The sequence below is a fragment of the Carcharodon carcharias genome, chromosome 15, assembly GCF_017639515.1.
Source record: "Carcharodon carcharias isolate sCarCar2 chromosome 15, sCarCar2.pri, whole genome shotgun sequence".
In the NCBI taxonomy this organism is placed as follows: Eukaryota; Metazoa; Chordata; class Chondrichthyes; order Lamniformes; family Lamnidae; genus Carcharodon; species Carcharodon carcharias.
In genome coordinates this window covers 70575059-70590430 of record NC_054481.1, presented here as the reverse complement: position 1 = coordinate 70590430, position 15372 = coordinate 70575059, and the positions used below count along the sequence as shown (strand labels likewise).

The following is a 15372-nucleotide window of genomic DNA, read 5'->3' as shown; positions in this document are numbered from 1 at the left end:
TCGAAGGTCTGGGCGTCATATTTAAATGCCAATCCAATACACAATCTCACTCTCACCAGCCCACCAGGGATGTCTGATAGCCAAAAGTGAAAGGCTGAGAGCCTGAACAGGAAGGCAGAACTCTGTTTCATGCACCAGGCCTTGATCAGAGGATTGTAAGTGCTCTATATCCCAGGGATGGCTGCAGGAAGCACAGCAGCCTCACCTCTCCAGCCTGGGAGACTGTCGCAGAGCAGGTCACCACAGCTGGCAGCTGTGCTCGAAATGCCATCCAGTACAGGAAGAGGATGAATGATCTCATCCGCTCTGCCAGGGTAAGTCATCCTTCAACTGCCTCCAATATCAAACTCTCATGATGGCATCATGCACTTAAACAGCTATTCTCTTCAGGGGCCTCAGGCAACCATTAGCAGGGGACAGATATCAACAATCATTCTCTCAACGAGACTTCACATCACCACCATCTTACCTGTCATGTTGCTCACATCTTGTGGCTCTTCTGGGGAGGGCTCACCACACACAGGGGACATGCATCTCACCCAACCTCTGCTCCATCCCTCCTCATCACCTGCCTTTTTTTCTTCTTCATATAGACCAAGCTGGTGCACAACAGGTGCGAGAGAGCACAGACCGGGGGAGGGACGGCAAACATCATCGCCCTCAGTGAGTTTGAGGAAACTGCAGCTGAACTGACTGGGGAGGACAGGGATCAATCCTGCGGGGATGGGGAGATCACCCTCTCCCACCCAACCCAGTATGGATAACAGCTCCATCACTTCATCAGATCCTGACATTCACAGTGAGTCATGTGCAGACTTATCTAATTGAAGCTCATTAACTGAAACTCCATTTTCTATTTTCTAGGCACCAGCAGATCGAGGCCCCCAAACCAGCCCAGCACCAGTGCGAGCCCCCAGACCACGCCTGAAGAGAAAACTCTGGAAGAACCATCCCGGCACTCACACATACCCTCCACCAGCTCAGAGACAGACGCGTCGATGGGCACAGCTGTAGATTAGGCTTGGGCTCACTTTCTGGGTTACACCTCACTGACACGTCCCTGCAGCAGTCGGAGGCAGGGACAGCCCAGGTCTCTGGCACTCGGGGGGCTGCTGGAGACCAGCCACCCGCTCAGTCCGAGTCAGATGATGAGCCTCTGGAAGCAGCCGACAACTCAATGCTGGAGATGCAACGACAGGCGGCAGAACATCAGGCAGAGATTCGAGAGTCACTCAGCAGACTAGAGTGAACGATGGAGGAGTCCGTCTGTGTTCTGTCTGACGTTGTGGCTCTGACATGTGAATGCCTTAAGGTCACCATGGGAAGGCTGGTGACCACCATGGAGACCTTGGTCCAGCAGCTCTTGCTGGATTTACACTCGGCCCTGCACTCCATGGCCACACACCCTGGGGGGCACCATCAGGATGTGGGTGACATGGGGACCAGGCACCTTGACCTCCCTCCGGGTGCACCAGCTCCTGCAGGAGTCAGGGTGGGGCCCTGGGGCACCCACAGGGAGGATGAGCATCAGCCGGACACCCCAGGGGCCTCCTCTCAGGACACTCCAAGGGTGTGCAGCCACTCACAGCCCCCTCTGCCTGTCACCCCATACATTCCGGCTGCTCAGGCCACCGAGGGCGCTTCTGCTCCTGAGCAGGTGACTCTTATCAGGACAGGGCTCTCCAGGCCTCGGGCCACCAGAGAACATCCGTCAAGGTCACCACAGACATCAGGACGTAGCAGTCAGCAGCTGCCTCCACCTCTGCTGTGAATGTCGGGGCTGCACCCAGATGTAGTGGCAGAGTTAAAAAAGTTAAGACAAATTGATGGCACTTTTAGATCACAGGTGTGCTAGACATGTAAATACATTGCACTTTTGTTAATACATTTGATGGTTAAGTGAATGTTCCTGTCAACTGAAGGTTGATTTTGTACTTTGGAACCCTCTTATTTTGAGGTTTAGCCTTCCTCCCACTCAGTGATAGTGTCCCACTGTGAGATTCACATTTCTGTGTTGTCAGCCTCAGTTGAATTAGTCTCCACACCCTTGTGTGATGTCAGGGAGATGTGTTTAAATCTTTATTGGAAGTGTGTGACGTAAGAGTTTCTCACCTTTCCTCAAGGAACACCATTGAGTGAGGGCAGCTCATCAGTGTTGATAATCTAGCGGCGTTTGTGTCTCCTCAGTGGTAGTGAAAGAAGAAAAGACATGCACAGGAGGAGGATATCCCTTGGCATGTGGATATCTCAGTCACAGCAGTGTTTGCATCATTAGATGGCGGCGAAGGCTTCAAGTCTCCTTTTGCATCGCTCTTGTTCCTAAGTGGACTCTCAGTTCCCAGACTGAGCTCACTCACAGGGCCCCACCGACCAAAGCAAAGATCGTGGCCTGGCGATTCCCGAGGTCAAGTCACGCGCAAGTGTGAAAGCGGGACTCGTTCTCACTGCAAGTGGGTGGACATCCCGTGAGTTGAAAGAAAATGGCATTGAGGGCCAGGAGAGATGTGGCCATATTCCTTCACTTAACTTTACTCTTCCTGGAACCTGTCAGTGATTAATGTATCACGGCCACGTCTCCCACGTCTTCCTTCCGGAATGGTGAGGTTCTTGGGCCTCTGGATCTTCATCCTCCGATGAGTTCTCATCCTCCTTCAGGTCATCCTGTGGCAGGGGTAAGAATGTAAGGACATAAGAAATAGGAGCAGGAGTAGGTCATTCAGCCCCTCAAGCCTGCCACGCCATTCAATGAGATCATGGCTGATCTGCCCCAGGCCTCAACTCCTCTTTCGTGCCAGCTCCTCATAGCCCTCAACTCCCCAATATTTCAAAAATCCAACTACCTCCTCTTTAAATACTTTCAGTGATCTAGCCCCCACAACTCTCTGGGGTAGAGAATTCCAGGCATTCACTACTCCAAGAAGAAATTTCTTCGTATCTCAGTTTTAAATGAGTGTCCCCTTATTCTGTAACTATGTCCCCTAGTTCGAGATTCCCCCACTAATGGAAACATCTTCTCAACACCTACCCTGTCAAGCCCCCTCAGAATCTTGTACGTTTCAATAAAATCACCCCTCATTCTTCTAAACTCTAATGAATAAAGGCCTAACCTGTTTAGCCGTTCCTGATAATTCAACCCCTTCATCCCAGGAATCAGCCTAGTGAATCTCTTTTGAACTGCCTCCAATGCCAGTATATCCTTTCTTAAATACGGAGACAAAACTGTACACAGTGCTCCAGGTGCGGCCTCATCAATACCCTGTACATTTATAATAAGACTTCCCTATTTTTAAACTCCAACCCCCTAGCAATACAGGATAAAATTCCATTTGCCTTCTTAATTACTTGCTGCACCTGCATGTTAATTTCTTGTGTTTTCAGGCACAAGAACATCCAGACCCCTCTGTGATGCATTTTTTTGGAGTCTCTCTCCATTTAAATATAGTCTGCCTTTTGATTCTTCCTACCAAAATGCATGACCTCGCATTTTCCTACGTTAAATTCCATCTGCCAAGTTTTTGCCCACTCACTCAGCCTATCTATATCCCCTTGCAGACTCCTTATGTCCTCATTACAACATGCTCTCCCACCTATTTTTGTATCATCAGTAAATTTGGATACAACACACTCTGCCCCCTCCTCCAAGTCATTAATATAGATAGTAAATAATTGAGGCCCTAGGACTGATCCTTGTGGCACTCCACTAGTTATGTCTTTCTAACATAAACAAGACCCATTAATCCTGACTCTCTGTCTTCTGTGTGTTAACTAATCCTCAATCCATACTAATACATTAACCCTAACACCCTGAGCTCCTATCTTGTGCAATAAGAGGTTTGTCCAAATAGAGGTTTGTCCAGTCTTGTCCAATAACAGGTTCACCTCTTTGCATTTCCAGATTGTGAAGATGTGGGAAACCCTGTCGGGAGTGTATTGTAGTGAGCCACCTGAGCAGCCCAAGCATCTGAAGCACATCTTCAGAAGCCCTTTGGTCTACTCTGTAAGGGAGCATGTGGATCTGTGAGCAGCATTTTGCCTTTCCTCAGAATGACTTTGAGGATGACACACCAGTGGGTACCCCTTATCCCCAAGCAGCTATCCCTGCAGGCGTAATAATCACTCGAAAATCTCAGGCACCTGGGAGTGACTCAGGATGTAGGAGTCATGGCAACTCCCAGGGTACCATACACAAAAGTGCAGTATGTGCTTCCGGTGATCACACACCAGTTGTACATTGATGGAATGGTAGCCCTTGTGGGTTATAAATATTAGGGCCGGCTGCCATGGAGACCGTATAGCCACATGGGTGCAGTCTATTGCCCCCTGCACTCGTAGGAAGCCTGAGATGGCGGCGAAGCCGGTGAATCTCACAGCCTGGCTATCGTCATCCAGAGCAAACCGGACATAATGATGGGCCTTCCTGTAAAGGGCATCCTTTATGCATCATTATGTTGTGGACTGAGAGATGCTGCACAGGTCCCCTGTTGATCCTTGGAAAGAACCAGAGGCCAAAAAATTGAGTGCAACGATCACCTTCAAAGCCACTGGCAGGGGACACCCTCCAACTCCACGTGGCATCAGGTCTTCACAAAGAATGTGGCATATGTGATGTACCAGATCTCAGGACAAGTGCAGACGTGCACGGCGTTGCCTCTCATTTGTTTCTAAATAGGAGACTCTTCTACAATAAACCCCTAGGTCTGGTGATTGACTTCCATTGTCTGAAACGCTCCCCTGACCCTCCAGTTCATGCTCTGGCTCCGCTTGACCGTGTCCCTTCTGCTGGAGCTGTGCACAGAGTCACCTCTCCCTCCTTCACCATCTCCATTGCATTAGGACCCTGACAAAGGCAGCATTGAGTCCTGGATCCATATGTGCTTTGCCTTCTCTCTGAAAGGAAACATCGAAGACGTTAATGATTCAAGGGGCAAGAAAGTGAAGCTCAGAGGATGACACATTTGGAGACTGTAAGGGTCCATAGTTTTTCCTGACCTACTTGCATGGTGACTGATGCTGCCTTGTCCCTGAGACACTGGCACACACATCAAGGTGACCAAGATGGCATCGCAGATATGTAACATCTTGAGCCCTGCGTGGGATGCTAAGGTTTAATTGAGATGAGTGACCCAACCTATCTCTGTGCTCCAATCTCTGATGTGGCATATTAATGACCAATCAGATGCTCATGGTCAGTCATGCCCTTTGGCCCATTAGGAGTGTCACATCTGGTGAACATGTGACAGGCCTTCATTGATGGAATGCCATATATTATACAGCTTTGCCTTCTTCACTATTGCCTGCAATCCCAAATTCTACATTACTCTATGTTACCGTTGAGGTGAAGCAACTGTGACGTGAAGCCATTGAGTTCTGAGTAGCCCTTTAACAGTGCTAATGAAGCCATTGGCCTTCATCGCAAGGAGGTATTTTTCCTTTCTTTCGAAGCAGACTCCTGCTTGCTCCTGTGGCAACAAGAGGTTAGAGAGCGACCCCAGAAAGGTTCCCATAGTTTTCGCTCTTCCCCCTCACTGCCATTCCGCAGCCTTCCCTCCCCATTGCCCCCATTGTGTTCATCAACTTGATCCTCGCCTCACAGCGTGCCCCCCCCGGTTGAAGTGCTAGACTCTGAAAGCAGAGGCCTGCATGACTACCACAGCACAGTGGTGTTCCTTGGGACAACGAAAGCAAAGAGAAGGAGCAGTCCGACCCTACAGCCCCAATAGAGTGGCGTTCATCTCAACGAGACCGGCGCAGCGCTCTGGCAAGTATGTTCCACTCACCTTGAAGTTACCAGCGAGCTGAAGTCCAACTTGTGCACGCCCACACCCCACGTTTCAAACGGATTTGAGGCCGACATAACTTCCCGCTGGAAGATTGGAAGGCATGGCAAGATTCTGGCGAGCAGCTATTTTAATGAGCATTCTGGCATGCTAGTGAAAGCAAATGGTGTTTGTGCCGCTAGTCGGCGGCAGGATAACTGGCCCGCCATGAACACACCGTCGGGAGAATTGCGACTTGTCTTTACGATGACAGATTTGCAACTTTTTGCCTGCCGCTGGATTCTCTGCTCCCGCCCGCCACGAAATTCACTGCAGGCAGGATGGGAAAATTCTGGCCTATATCATAACCACATCCCAAAAAAGGTTTCTCTTGAATTTAAATGTGCCACAAAGGCCCATTTACTAATATTTTAAAAATAAAATGCTATATGCAAAGAGTTTGAATCCCTTATTTGTTTCAATTATAAAGGAGGCATCTAGACCCCAAATATCTCAATTCCTGCCCAGTTATCCAGTCCGCTGCACAAAAAGAATAAACACTTATTTCAACTCATTCACCTGCATTTTCCCTGATGGATCAATGAACTAATTTACTGAGTAGCTGAGACATACTGGGAAGATTCCATTTTCAGTCCTGAGCTGATCACAGGTTTGGGGTTGACAGGAGTATTACAATTGATCTCAGCACCATAGTTTAAGGAGAGGGCTAACAGCCACATTCTCACTCTCCTGATTGCTACCCACTGACTCTTGCTTGAAGTTCATTTGCCTTGATTTCAGAAGGGGGCAGAATCAGACATGACTTTCATGACCTGTTCTGCACCACTCAGCCATTAAAAAGCAACACAGATGCATTCCCAAAATATTTAATGCTAGTACCTATTTCCACATTATTATGAAAAAGTAACATTTAAAGTGCAATTTAAAATATCTGTTCACATATACTCACTTTAATCATGCCTGATAATGCAACTGGTGCATGTGTTTTTCATCATTCTCAACCATGCATTTATGCATGTGTTCATACCCCATCTTATTTACATGGAGGCCTTGTGGTGCAGTGGTAGTGTCCCTGCCTCTGAGCCAGAAGCTCCATGTTCATGCCCCCCTGCCCCAGGACTTGATGTGCAATGAAGTTGTGTTCATAATGCAGTCAAGCAGGTTGATGTCAACTTACAAATCCTCCCAACAGATGTCAATGACAAGCAGTAAGAGTGGGAAAGATTTCTGGTCCACCAACCGTCACTATCCATAACTCCAGACTACAACATGCATGTAAAAGCATGTTGCCACAGCAACTCAGACTCCCTGAGTGAACAATAATACACCACCATCATCTCCTTATTTATACCTTGTATCTTGACCACAATTACAATACACTTGTGCTGCCATTAAATCCCCAGATTAAATGTACCGTTACAATAAAACCTTCAGGGACCTTTTTAAAACTTAAACACTATTAGTAGCTGTTAATAACTTAGTAATAGAGAATAAAAGGCAAACTTCTTGTAACCAGACTACATCCAATACTGACTGGTCTGATTTGATTATTGTCAAATGATATAGAACAATTTGTCGCCCTTTGTGATATATTGATCCAGTCTAGCATTTTATCAGTTATTAGTGTTTTATAAAGAAATTGTGTAATCTTCTAATTTGATAAAATGGAACTAACAGAACTTGGAAGATTAAATGCCATTAGGACAACATTGTTCCATTATATGGACCATAATATTAACAGAAAATGTTCTTTCCTTACTAATAAATTTAGTGGGACATAATAAATGATTGTGAATTAATCGTGAAGCTAACATGGCACTGCTTTATTTAAATGTTGCGTGAGGATTTCTAGTTGACTTTATTTGAACTTTAAGGAAGAAATTCTCCCTTGAATTTTAAGTTTTGAATAGCCTACAGTAACCCTATTCTACTGTATTTTCATTCAGGACAGTCAGCATAGAGAACACCTCCATAGTTTCCATCAGTCCCCAAAGTAGGACTGCAAGTAAAGTAGCACCTTGTTATGTGAAGTAGAGCTTTATTTTTTCCCTCTGAAGGTGTAGTGCTCTCTAATGCATTTTTGTGCATGCAGTGGCCATGCTGACTTACTGAGGATATCTTGAAACTTGCTGATTTTCCTGAGGTGAGGTGTAGTAAGATGTCTTCGCGTCTATCTAAACAGAGTAGGGGATTGAGCACCCATGATGATGTTTATAGTAAAATGTTGATGAGTTAAGACTAGAGATTCAAATGACAGCTTAAACAATTGCAACTACTTCAATAGAACTGTGTATACATTGGGATATCCAGTGTTAGAGCTCCACGGATGACAAAGGAACTAGAGGTTAAAATTAAACAGAAAAAAAATGAGTCTTATAATAATTGTCAGGTACCAAATAAAATGGCAAACCAGGTACAACACAGAGTGCCGTGAATTACAAGAAGGGCAAAAAAGAGAATGAGCAAAGATTAGTGGGGTAACAAAAGGGAACCCAAATTTTTTTCTAAACACATAAAAATTATAAGGGCAGTTAAAAGAATGGTGGAGCCCAGAAGGCAAGTTCTAAACAGATTGGTATCATTCAAAGTTAGCAAGTCACCTACTCCAGATAGACCTGATGTTGTTGAGGGAAGCTAGGATGGAGATAGCAGAAGCTCTGACCACAGTCTTTCAATCCTCCTTGGGATGGTGCTGAGGACTAAAAAATTGAAAATGTTACACCCCTGTTCAAAAATGGGGAGAAGGAATATCCTGGTCACTGTAGGATAATCAGTCTGTCAGTGGTGGGAAAAATACTCTGCCAGGGTGGAAATTAATTTTCAGTTGGAAAAGCATGGGTTAATAAGGGACAGCCAGAAGTTAAAGACCTAAGAGGTAAAAGGTAAATCATAAAAGCAAAAAACTGCAGATGCTGGAAATCCAAAACAAAAATAAAAATACCTGGAAAAACTCAGCAGGTCTGGCAGCATCTGCGGAGAGGAACACAGTTAATGTTTTGAGTCTGTATGACTCTTCAACAGAAGTAAAAATAGAAGAGAGGTGAAATATAAGCTGGTTTAAGGGAGGGTGGGACAAGTAGAGCTGGATAGAGGGCCAGTGATAGGTGGAGATAGCCAAAAGATGTCATAGACAAAAGGACAAAGAGGTGTTGAAGGTGGTGATATTATCTAAGGAATGTGCTAATTGGGTAGAAAGCAGGACAAGCAAGGTACAGATAGCCCTAGTGGGGTTGGGGTGGGATGAAGGAATCGAAAAAGGCTAAAAGGTAGAGATAAAACAATGGATGGAAATACATTTAAAAATAATGGAAATAGGTGGGAAAAGAAAAATCTATATAAATTATTGGAAAAAAAGGGGGGGATCAGAAAGGGGGTGGGGATGGAGGAGAGAGTTCATGATCTAAAATTGTTGAACCAAAATTCAGTCCGGAAGGCTGTAAAGTGACTAATCGGAAGATGAGGTGCTGTTCCTCCAGTTTGCATTGAGCTTCACTGGAACATTGTAGCAGGCCAAGGACGGACATGTAGGCATGAAAACAGGGTGGAGTGTTGAAATGGCAAGCGACAGGGAGGTCTGGGTAATGCTTGCAGACAGACCGAAGGTGTTCTGCAAAGCGGTCACCCAGTCTGCGTTTGGTCTCTCCAATGTAGAGGAAACTGCATCGGGAGCAACAAATGTAGTGGACTAAATTGAGGGAAGCGCAAGTGAAATGCTGCTTCACTTGAAAGGAGTGTTTGGGCCCTTGGACCGTGAGGAGAGGGGAAGTAAAGGGGCAGGTGTTGCACCTTCTGTGGTTGCATGGGGAGGTGCCGTGGGAGGGGGTTGAGGTGTAGGGGGTGATGGAGGAGTGGACCAGGGTGTCCCGGAGGGAACAATCATGTCCTACTAACTTGATTGAGTTCTTTGATGAACTAACAGAGAGTATTGATGAGGTAGATGTTGTATACATGGACTTTCAAAAGGCATTTGACAAAGTTCCTCACAACAGAGTTATTTGGATAATAGAAAGAAGCACACGGCATAAAGGGTGCAGTGGTAACTTGGGTATATAATTGGCTAAGGGATAGGAGGAAGGGAGTGCTGGCGAACGGGTGTTTTACTGACTGGAGGGAAGTATGTAGTAGGATTCCTCAAGTGTGAGACAGCTCAAGTGTGAGTAAGCGATAGGTACAACAGGGCAAATGACCATCTGCTGTGCTATAAAATTCAATGATTCCAGATCAAATCTCCATTTCATCAATCTATTATTTTTCAGCTGTGTTTAAAGATGTGGAATACAAATTCAGAGCCACTGTCGATACCTTCCCCGGGTTGTGATGTGGGGCATTCCTGTAAACACTGAGCATTTTACTTTTATGTTACTACCCAATGTTTGTCATACAGTAGTATGACTCAGGGTTGTCTCCTTATGTTTGCTTCTTTCAATCGTCCTGAAAACATTTAGTGAGATGATGCCTGTGAGCCTAAAGGATGCTTTAATTCATACTACAATGAACGTATAGAATGTAGCTTAATTCAAGCAGTAAAACATGCTCACAAATAAAGAAGTTGCCTTGCTTCCCCATATCACCATGTTCTCTGACAACTTAAACTAGATCATTTCAAACTTGCTTCAGTATTTCTGTTTTTTAGTCTTGAAAAATACCCAGCAGCTGTCTTTTAAAATTGCCATTGCCTTCATAGCTTTCCCATTTCAAAAACCTCTCCTTGCCAGTTTATATTCCAGTAACAGTCTTATCATCTTTTGCTGATTTCAGACAGAAAGTAGAAACAAATACTTTCCAATGAATTGGGTGTGAGATGTTGTCTGGGGCACTCTAGAAAATTATTTTACATTCTGTGAGGAAATGCCATCAACACTGTCTTATTATCTTAACTAATGTTTCCACATTTTTATAATGTGTCTGAATGTGCTGTGTTTTTAAAAATCTAACATTCAAAAGTAACTTTTGCTCCCAAATCCTTTCTATGGAACAAAATGGTAGGCTGAGACAGTGCAGATATAAGATGAGCTTTGTCAGTACTGCTAACTTAGATTTTTTCTTATATTTAGGTTACTTTGGAAGAGATAAATTCTCAGGTTGCTCTTGAGTATGGCCAGGCAATGACTGTTAAAGTGAAGAAAGGAGATGGTGAAATTATGCGTAGGTGCAATTTTTTTAGGTTTTCTTCATTTCAGTTGCCTCTGAAAATGTTAGATTGTTCTAGTTCTACATACAATACAACCTTATTACGAACTGTACAGTCCTCAATTGTTCAGTATATCTGCCTATTTTACTTATGATTGTTACATCTTTCCTGTTCTGGTAGTTTGAGAATACGGGCTGGATTTTCGCAGAGTTAGGACCACTCCTGAGACCTTTAAAAATGGCGGACAGGACCCGGATGCGGAAATCCCATCCCCATTGTATCCCATCCCCTTTATATCAAGTTGGATCTGCCAAGTCAGAAGATTTCTTGTCTTGAGCTACCAGCCTCAGTAGTGAAAATCTGGCCCTAAGATTTTGGTCATTAATGAAACCAAGGAACTTGTTAAGACTATTGGAGATGACAGAAAGTTAGTATCATAATAGTGACTATGAAATTACCTGATTATCATAAAAACATATCCATTTACTAATGTTCTTTCGGGAAGGAAATCTGCCGTACTTACTCAGTCTGATCTGTATGCTGTTAATTGAATATTAATTGTGTTTAATTGTATGCAGGCGGTATTAACTGGGGATTCACTTGAATCCTTATAAATAAATACAGACTGAAACTGTAGCTATTGGGTTAGGAGGTAAACGCCTGTAATGTGTAACTCTGTAAGTAAATATAAAAGTGTGTAAATACTGGCTCCAGTTTTATCCTTCATTAGCTGGCTTTCTTGTGTATAACATATATCACAGTAATGCAATTGATTCTGAACTGTTATCTGAAACAGCCTAGCAAGCCACTCAGTTGTAAAAGGATGGAATAAGAAATGATGGCCTTGCCAGCACTGCCCTCATCTCATGAATAAATAAAAAAAGTCTACTTTCTATTTGTTGATTCATCCTTAACTCCAATAATACCTCCACACAAAGAGGACAGAGATGGAAGGACTCGCCTTCTGTGAAGCCTAACACATTGAAGCCTCATCAGTAGCTATCTAGCACCAGCAAAAACAGAGAGTGCTTGTCAGCAACCTACTTTGTAAAACTCCCACCCTGTTGCTATTACAGCATCAAATAGAAGGGTGAATGTACAAACAGAGGGCGAATGCAGCCATTGAGTTTCCATGAAAGTAAAATACTGCGGATGCTGTAAATCTGAACTAAAAACAGAAAATGCTAGAAAAATGCAGCATGTCTGGCAGCATCTGTGAAGAGAGAAACAGAGTTAACATTTCGAGTCCGTATGACTCTTCTTCAGAACTTCATTGGATTCCCATGTTTTGCATCAGTAATCTATACTGTAAAAGTCTGTCTTTTATGCAACTCCATAATTAATGCTGTCTCTCCTCAGCTGTTGTTGTGATTCAAAATGACACTGTCCTGGATCTGAAAAAAGCCATTCAGAGATATGTGCAACTGAAGCAAGAACGTGAAGGAGGAACACAGTATATTAGTTGGTAAATTATTTTTGATGTTCATTATGTTAATATCTTAAGGTAGCACTGCTATACACTTCATAGGGGATAGGTTGAAATGAAAGCAATGAGCTGTTAATCCTTTAAGACAAGGCTAAAGTTTTCAATGTCTAATACTTATTTAATTATTATCATGTTACTGTGAATAGTTTTGGTCCCCTTATCTAAGGAAAGATATACTGGCATTGGAGGCAGTCCAGAGAAGGTTCACTAGGTTGATCCCGGGTATGGAGGGATTTTCTTATGAGGAGAGATTGAGTAGGTTGGGCCTGTACTCACTGGAGTTTAGAAGAATGAGAGGCGACCTTATTGAAATGCATAAGATTGTTAGGGGGTTTGACAGGGTAGATGATGAGAGGTTTTTGCCCCTTGTGGGAGAGTCTAGACCAGAGGGCATAATCTCAGAGTAAGGGGTCACCCATTTAATCTGTAGAATTCTTTACTGCAGAGGGCTGTAGAGGCTGGATCATTAAGTATATTCAAGGCTGAGATAGACAGATTTTTAATCAGTAAGGGAATCAAGGGTTATGGGGAAAAGGCAGGAAAGTGGAGCTGAGGATTATCAGATCAGCCATGATCTCATTGAATGGCGGAGCAGACTCGATGGACTGAATGGCCTATTTCTGCCCCTACGTCTTACAGTCTTATGGTTTTAATTTGCCTGGAATAGATAAGTGTAAAATATATCGTATTTCATTGAACACTAAGGAAAATGTACTGAACAGTGCCAATATTTGATGGTTCAGTAAATATGAAGGGGTAGAGTTTCTGCTTGGAGCACAATTGATGATCTCGATGCAAATTGCACCCAAAATTGTGCTCATTTTGAAGAGTGCTTTGCCTCTCAAGTTTTCACTCAAACATATATCACTGAATTTAAAGTCTGTCATGAACCAGGACAATCCGGCAGCATTTTAGAACAAATAACCCATGATATATTTAAAGTGGTATTTTGGTGCAATTTGATTAACGCAATGAAAGTCACAAAAAAAAGTATTTTTAATGAGTGTCTAGTCCACGGCCTGCAAGTAACCCCATTTTAAATAACTGAAAATGACTTTGAAAAACAACACAAAACCATTTAATAGTTTAATTAATGTGCAATTATCTGTTTCTTAGTCTCTACAAAAACCTGCAATTGGTCATAATTCACAGTGGGGCAGATGGTGGTGTAGTGGTAATGTCACTGGACTAGTAACAGAGGCCCAGGCTAATGCTCTGGGGACAAGGATTCAAATCCCAGCGTATGATGATTTTTCAAACTTAGTGCAAAAGGTTGCAAAAACTAGAGTTGCAATGAATGTAATTTACACTCAAAATTCCACAAACTTTTGCATTGGTAATTTTGATTCCAGGCAAATTGCACCAGACAAACATTGAAACCAAACGAGGACTCCAGTCCAAAATGTTTATAGTTGTAGGTTTTAATAATTTAATGTAGGAATGTTTTGTAAAGCAATATTCAAGTGACGCATTGTAATATGGAACATAAACAGAAAACGCTGGAAATACTCAGTCAGTTATGATGTATCTATAAAGAGAGAAACAGTTCGCGTTTCAATTCGATGACCTTTCATCAGAACTGGCAAACGTTAATGATCTAACAGGTTTTAAGCAAGTACAGTGGCATGGTTGGGGTGGCGGAGTGTAAAGAGAAAAAGGGAAGGACTGATAGGGTGGAAGGTGGGAGTGATTAAATGACAAAAGGGATGATGGTGCAAAGCAAGAGGAGATGGTAATTGGTAAATAAAGAAACAAAAGACAGATCTGGTGAAGGTGTAACTGGGATAGCAAAATCATTACCAACAGCTGCCGTCTGACGTAATATGGGGGCTGAGATTATGATCTGAAATTGTTGAACTCAGTATTGAGTCTAGAAGCTTGTAAAGTGATTAAATGAAAGATGAGGTGCTGTTCAGCGAGCTGATATTGAGCTTTATTGGAACAGTGTAGGAGACCGAGGTCAGAGGGGGAGTGGGGCAGAGAAATAGCGGAATAGCAAATACAGTATACTGAATTGAAAGAAGTAACAAAGAACACTGTTAGATCATTAACTTTCACCAGTTCTGAGGAAAGGCCATCGCCCTAAAATGTTGGGCAGAATTTCACGAGTTGGCGAGCGGGGGCGGGGGCGGGGCCCGCTCGCCAATGTGTAAAATGACACGCGGGGACGTTGGGGGGAACTCCCGACGTCACCGTGCCCCATTTAAGTTTTCAGGAAGGCGGGGTTGCAGCAAAATCAGCTGGGCACCCGCTGACCTGTCAGTGGCCAATTGAGGCCATTGACAGGATCAATTAAGTAATTAACGAACCTACCCGTCCAACCTTAAGGTTGGCGGGCAGGTCAGGAGCCCCAGCGGGAACTAGAAAAAACATGAAAACTCATCCACAGGCAGGATGAGGCTTCATGTAGCCTTTAAAAAATTTTAATAAAGATTTCGTAAAAGTTATGGACATGTCCCAATTCATGTGACATTGTCAAATGAGGGGACATGTAAGGGAAATTTTATTTTTTTATTTTTTGTCTTCCTTACATTTACAGACGATCTCCCTGAGGCTGCACTAGCCTCAGGGAGATGAGTGTGCTCTTTCGTGCACATGCACAAAAGAGCGCACCCTCTATTTTGGGATACCCCCCCCTGCCCGCACAGGGAGCGCATAGCACTTCCGTGCAGACGTCACGCTGGGCAGACCTTAATTGGCCCGCCAACGTATAATGGCGCCGCGCCTCCAATGGGCGGTGTCAATCGGGAGGACGCCCGTATGCGCCTGCCCATCAACTTGCCCCCCCGACGGGGGGAAATTCAGCCCATTAACTCTGTTTCTGTCTCCACATGTACAACATGACTTACTCAGTATTTCCAACATTTTCTGCTTATATTTCACATCACAATGTGTAAAAAGAAATAATTGTTTCACCTGGAAGAAGTGCTTAGGATTTTGAGAAGGGAGGAGGTAAAGGGATAGGTGTTGCATCTCCT

General features: G+C 43.9%; 1 protein-coding gene across 1 annotated transcript in view; it reads left to right on the top strand.

Moving 5' to 3' along the window:
- Nucleotides 1-15372, top strand: part of snrnp25 (small nuclear ribonucleoprotein 25) — a 54586-nt gene that overhangs the window by 26544 nt on the left and 12670 nt on the right. The window contains exons 3-4 of the mRNA XM_041207235.1: nt 10832-10922; nt 12268-12373. Of these exons, the coding sequence (XP_041063169.1) occupies nt 10832-10922; nt 12268-12373 (197 nt within the window). The remainder of the gene's footprint in view (nt 1-10831; nt 10923-12267; nt 12374-15372) is intronic.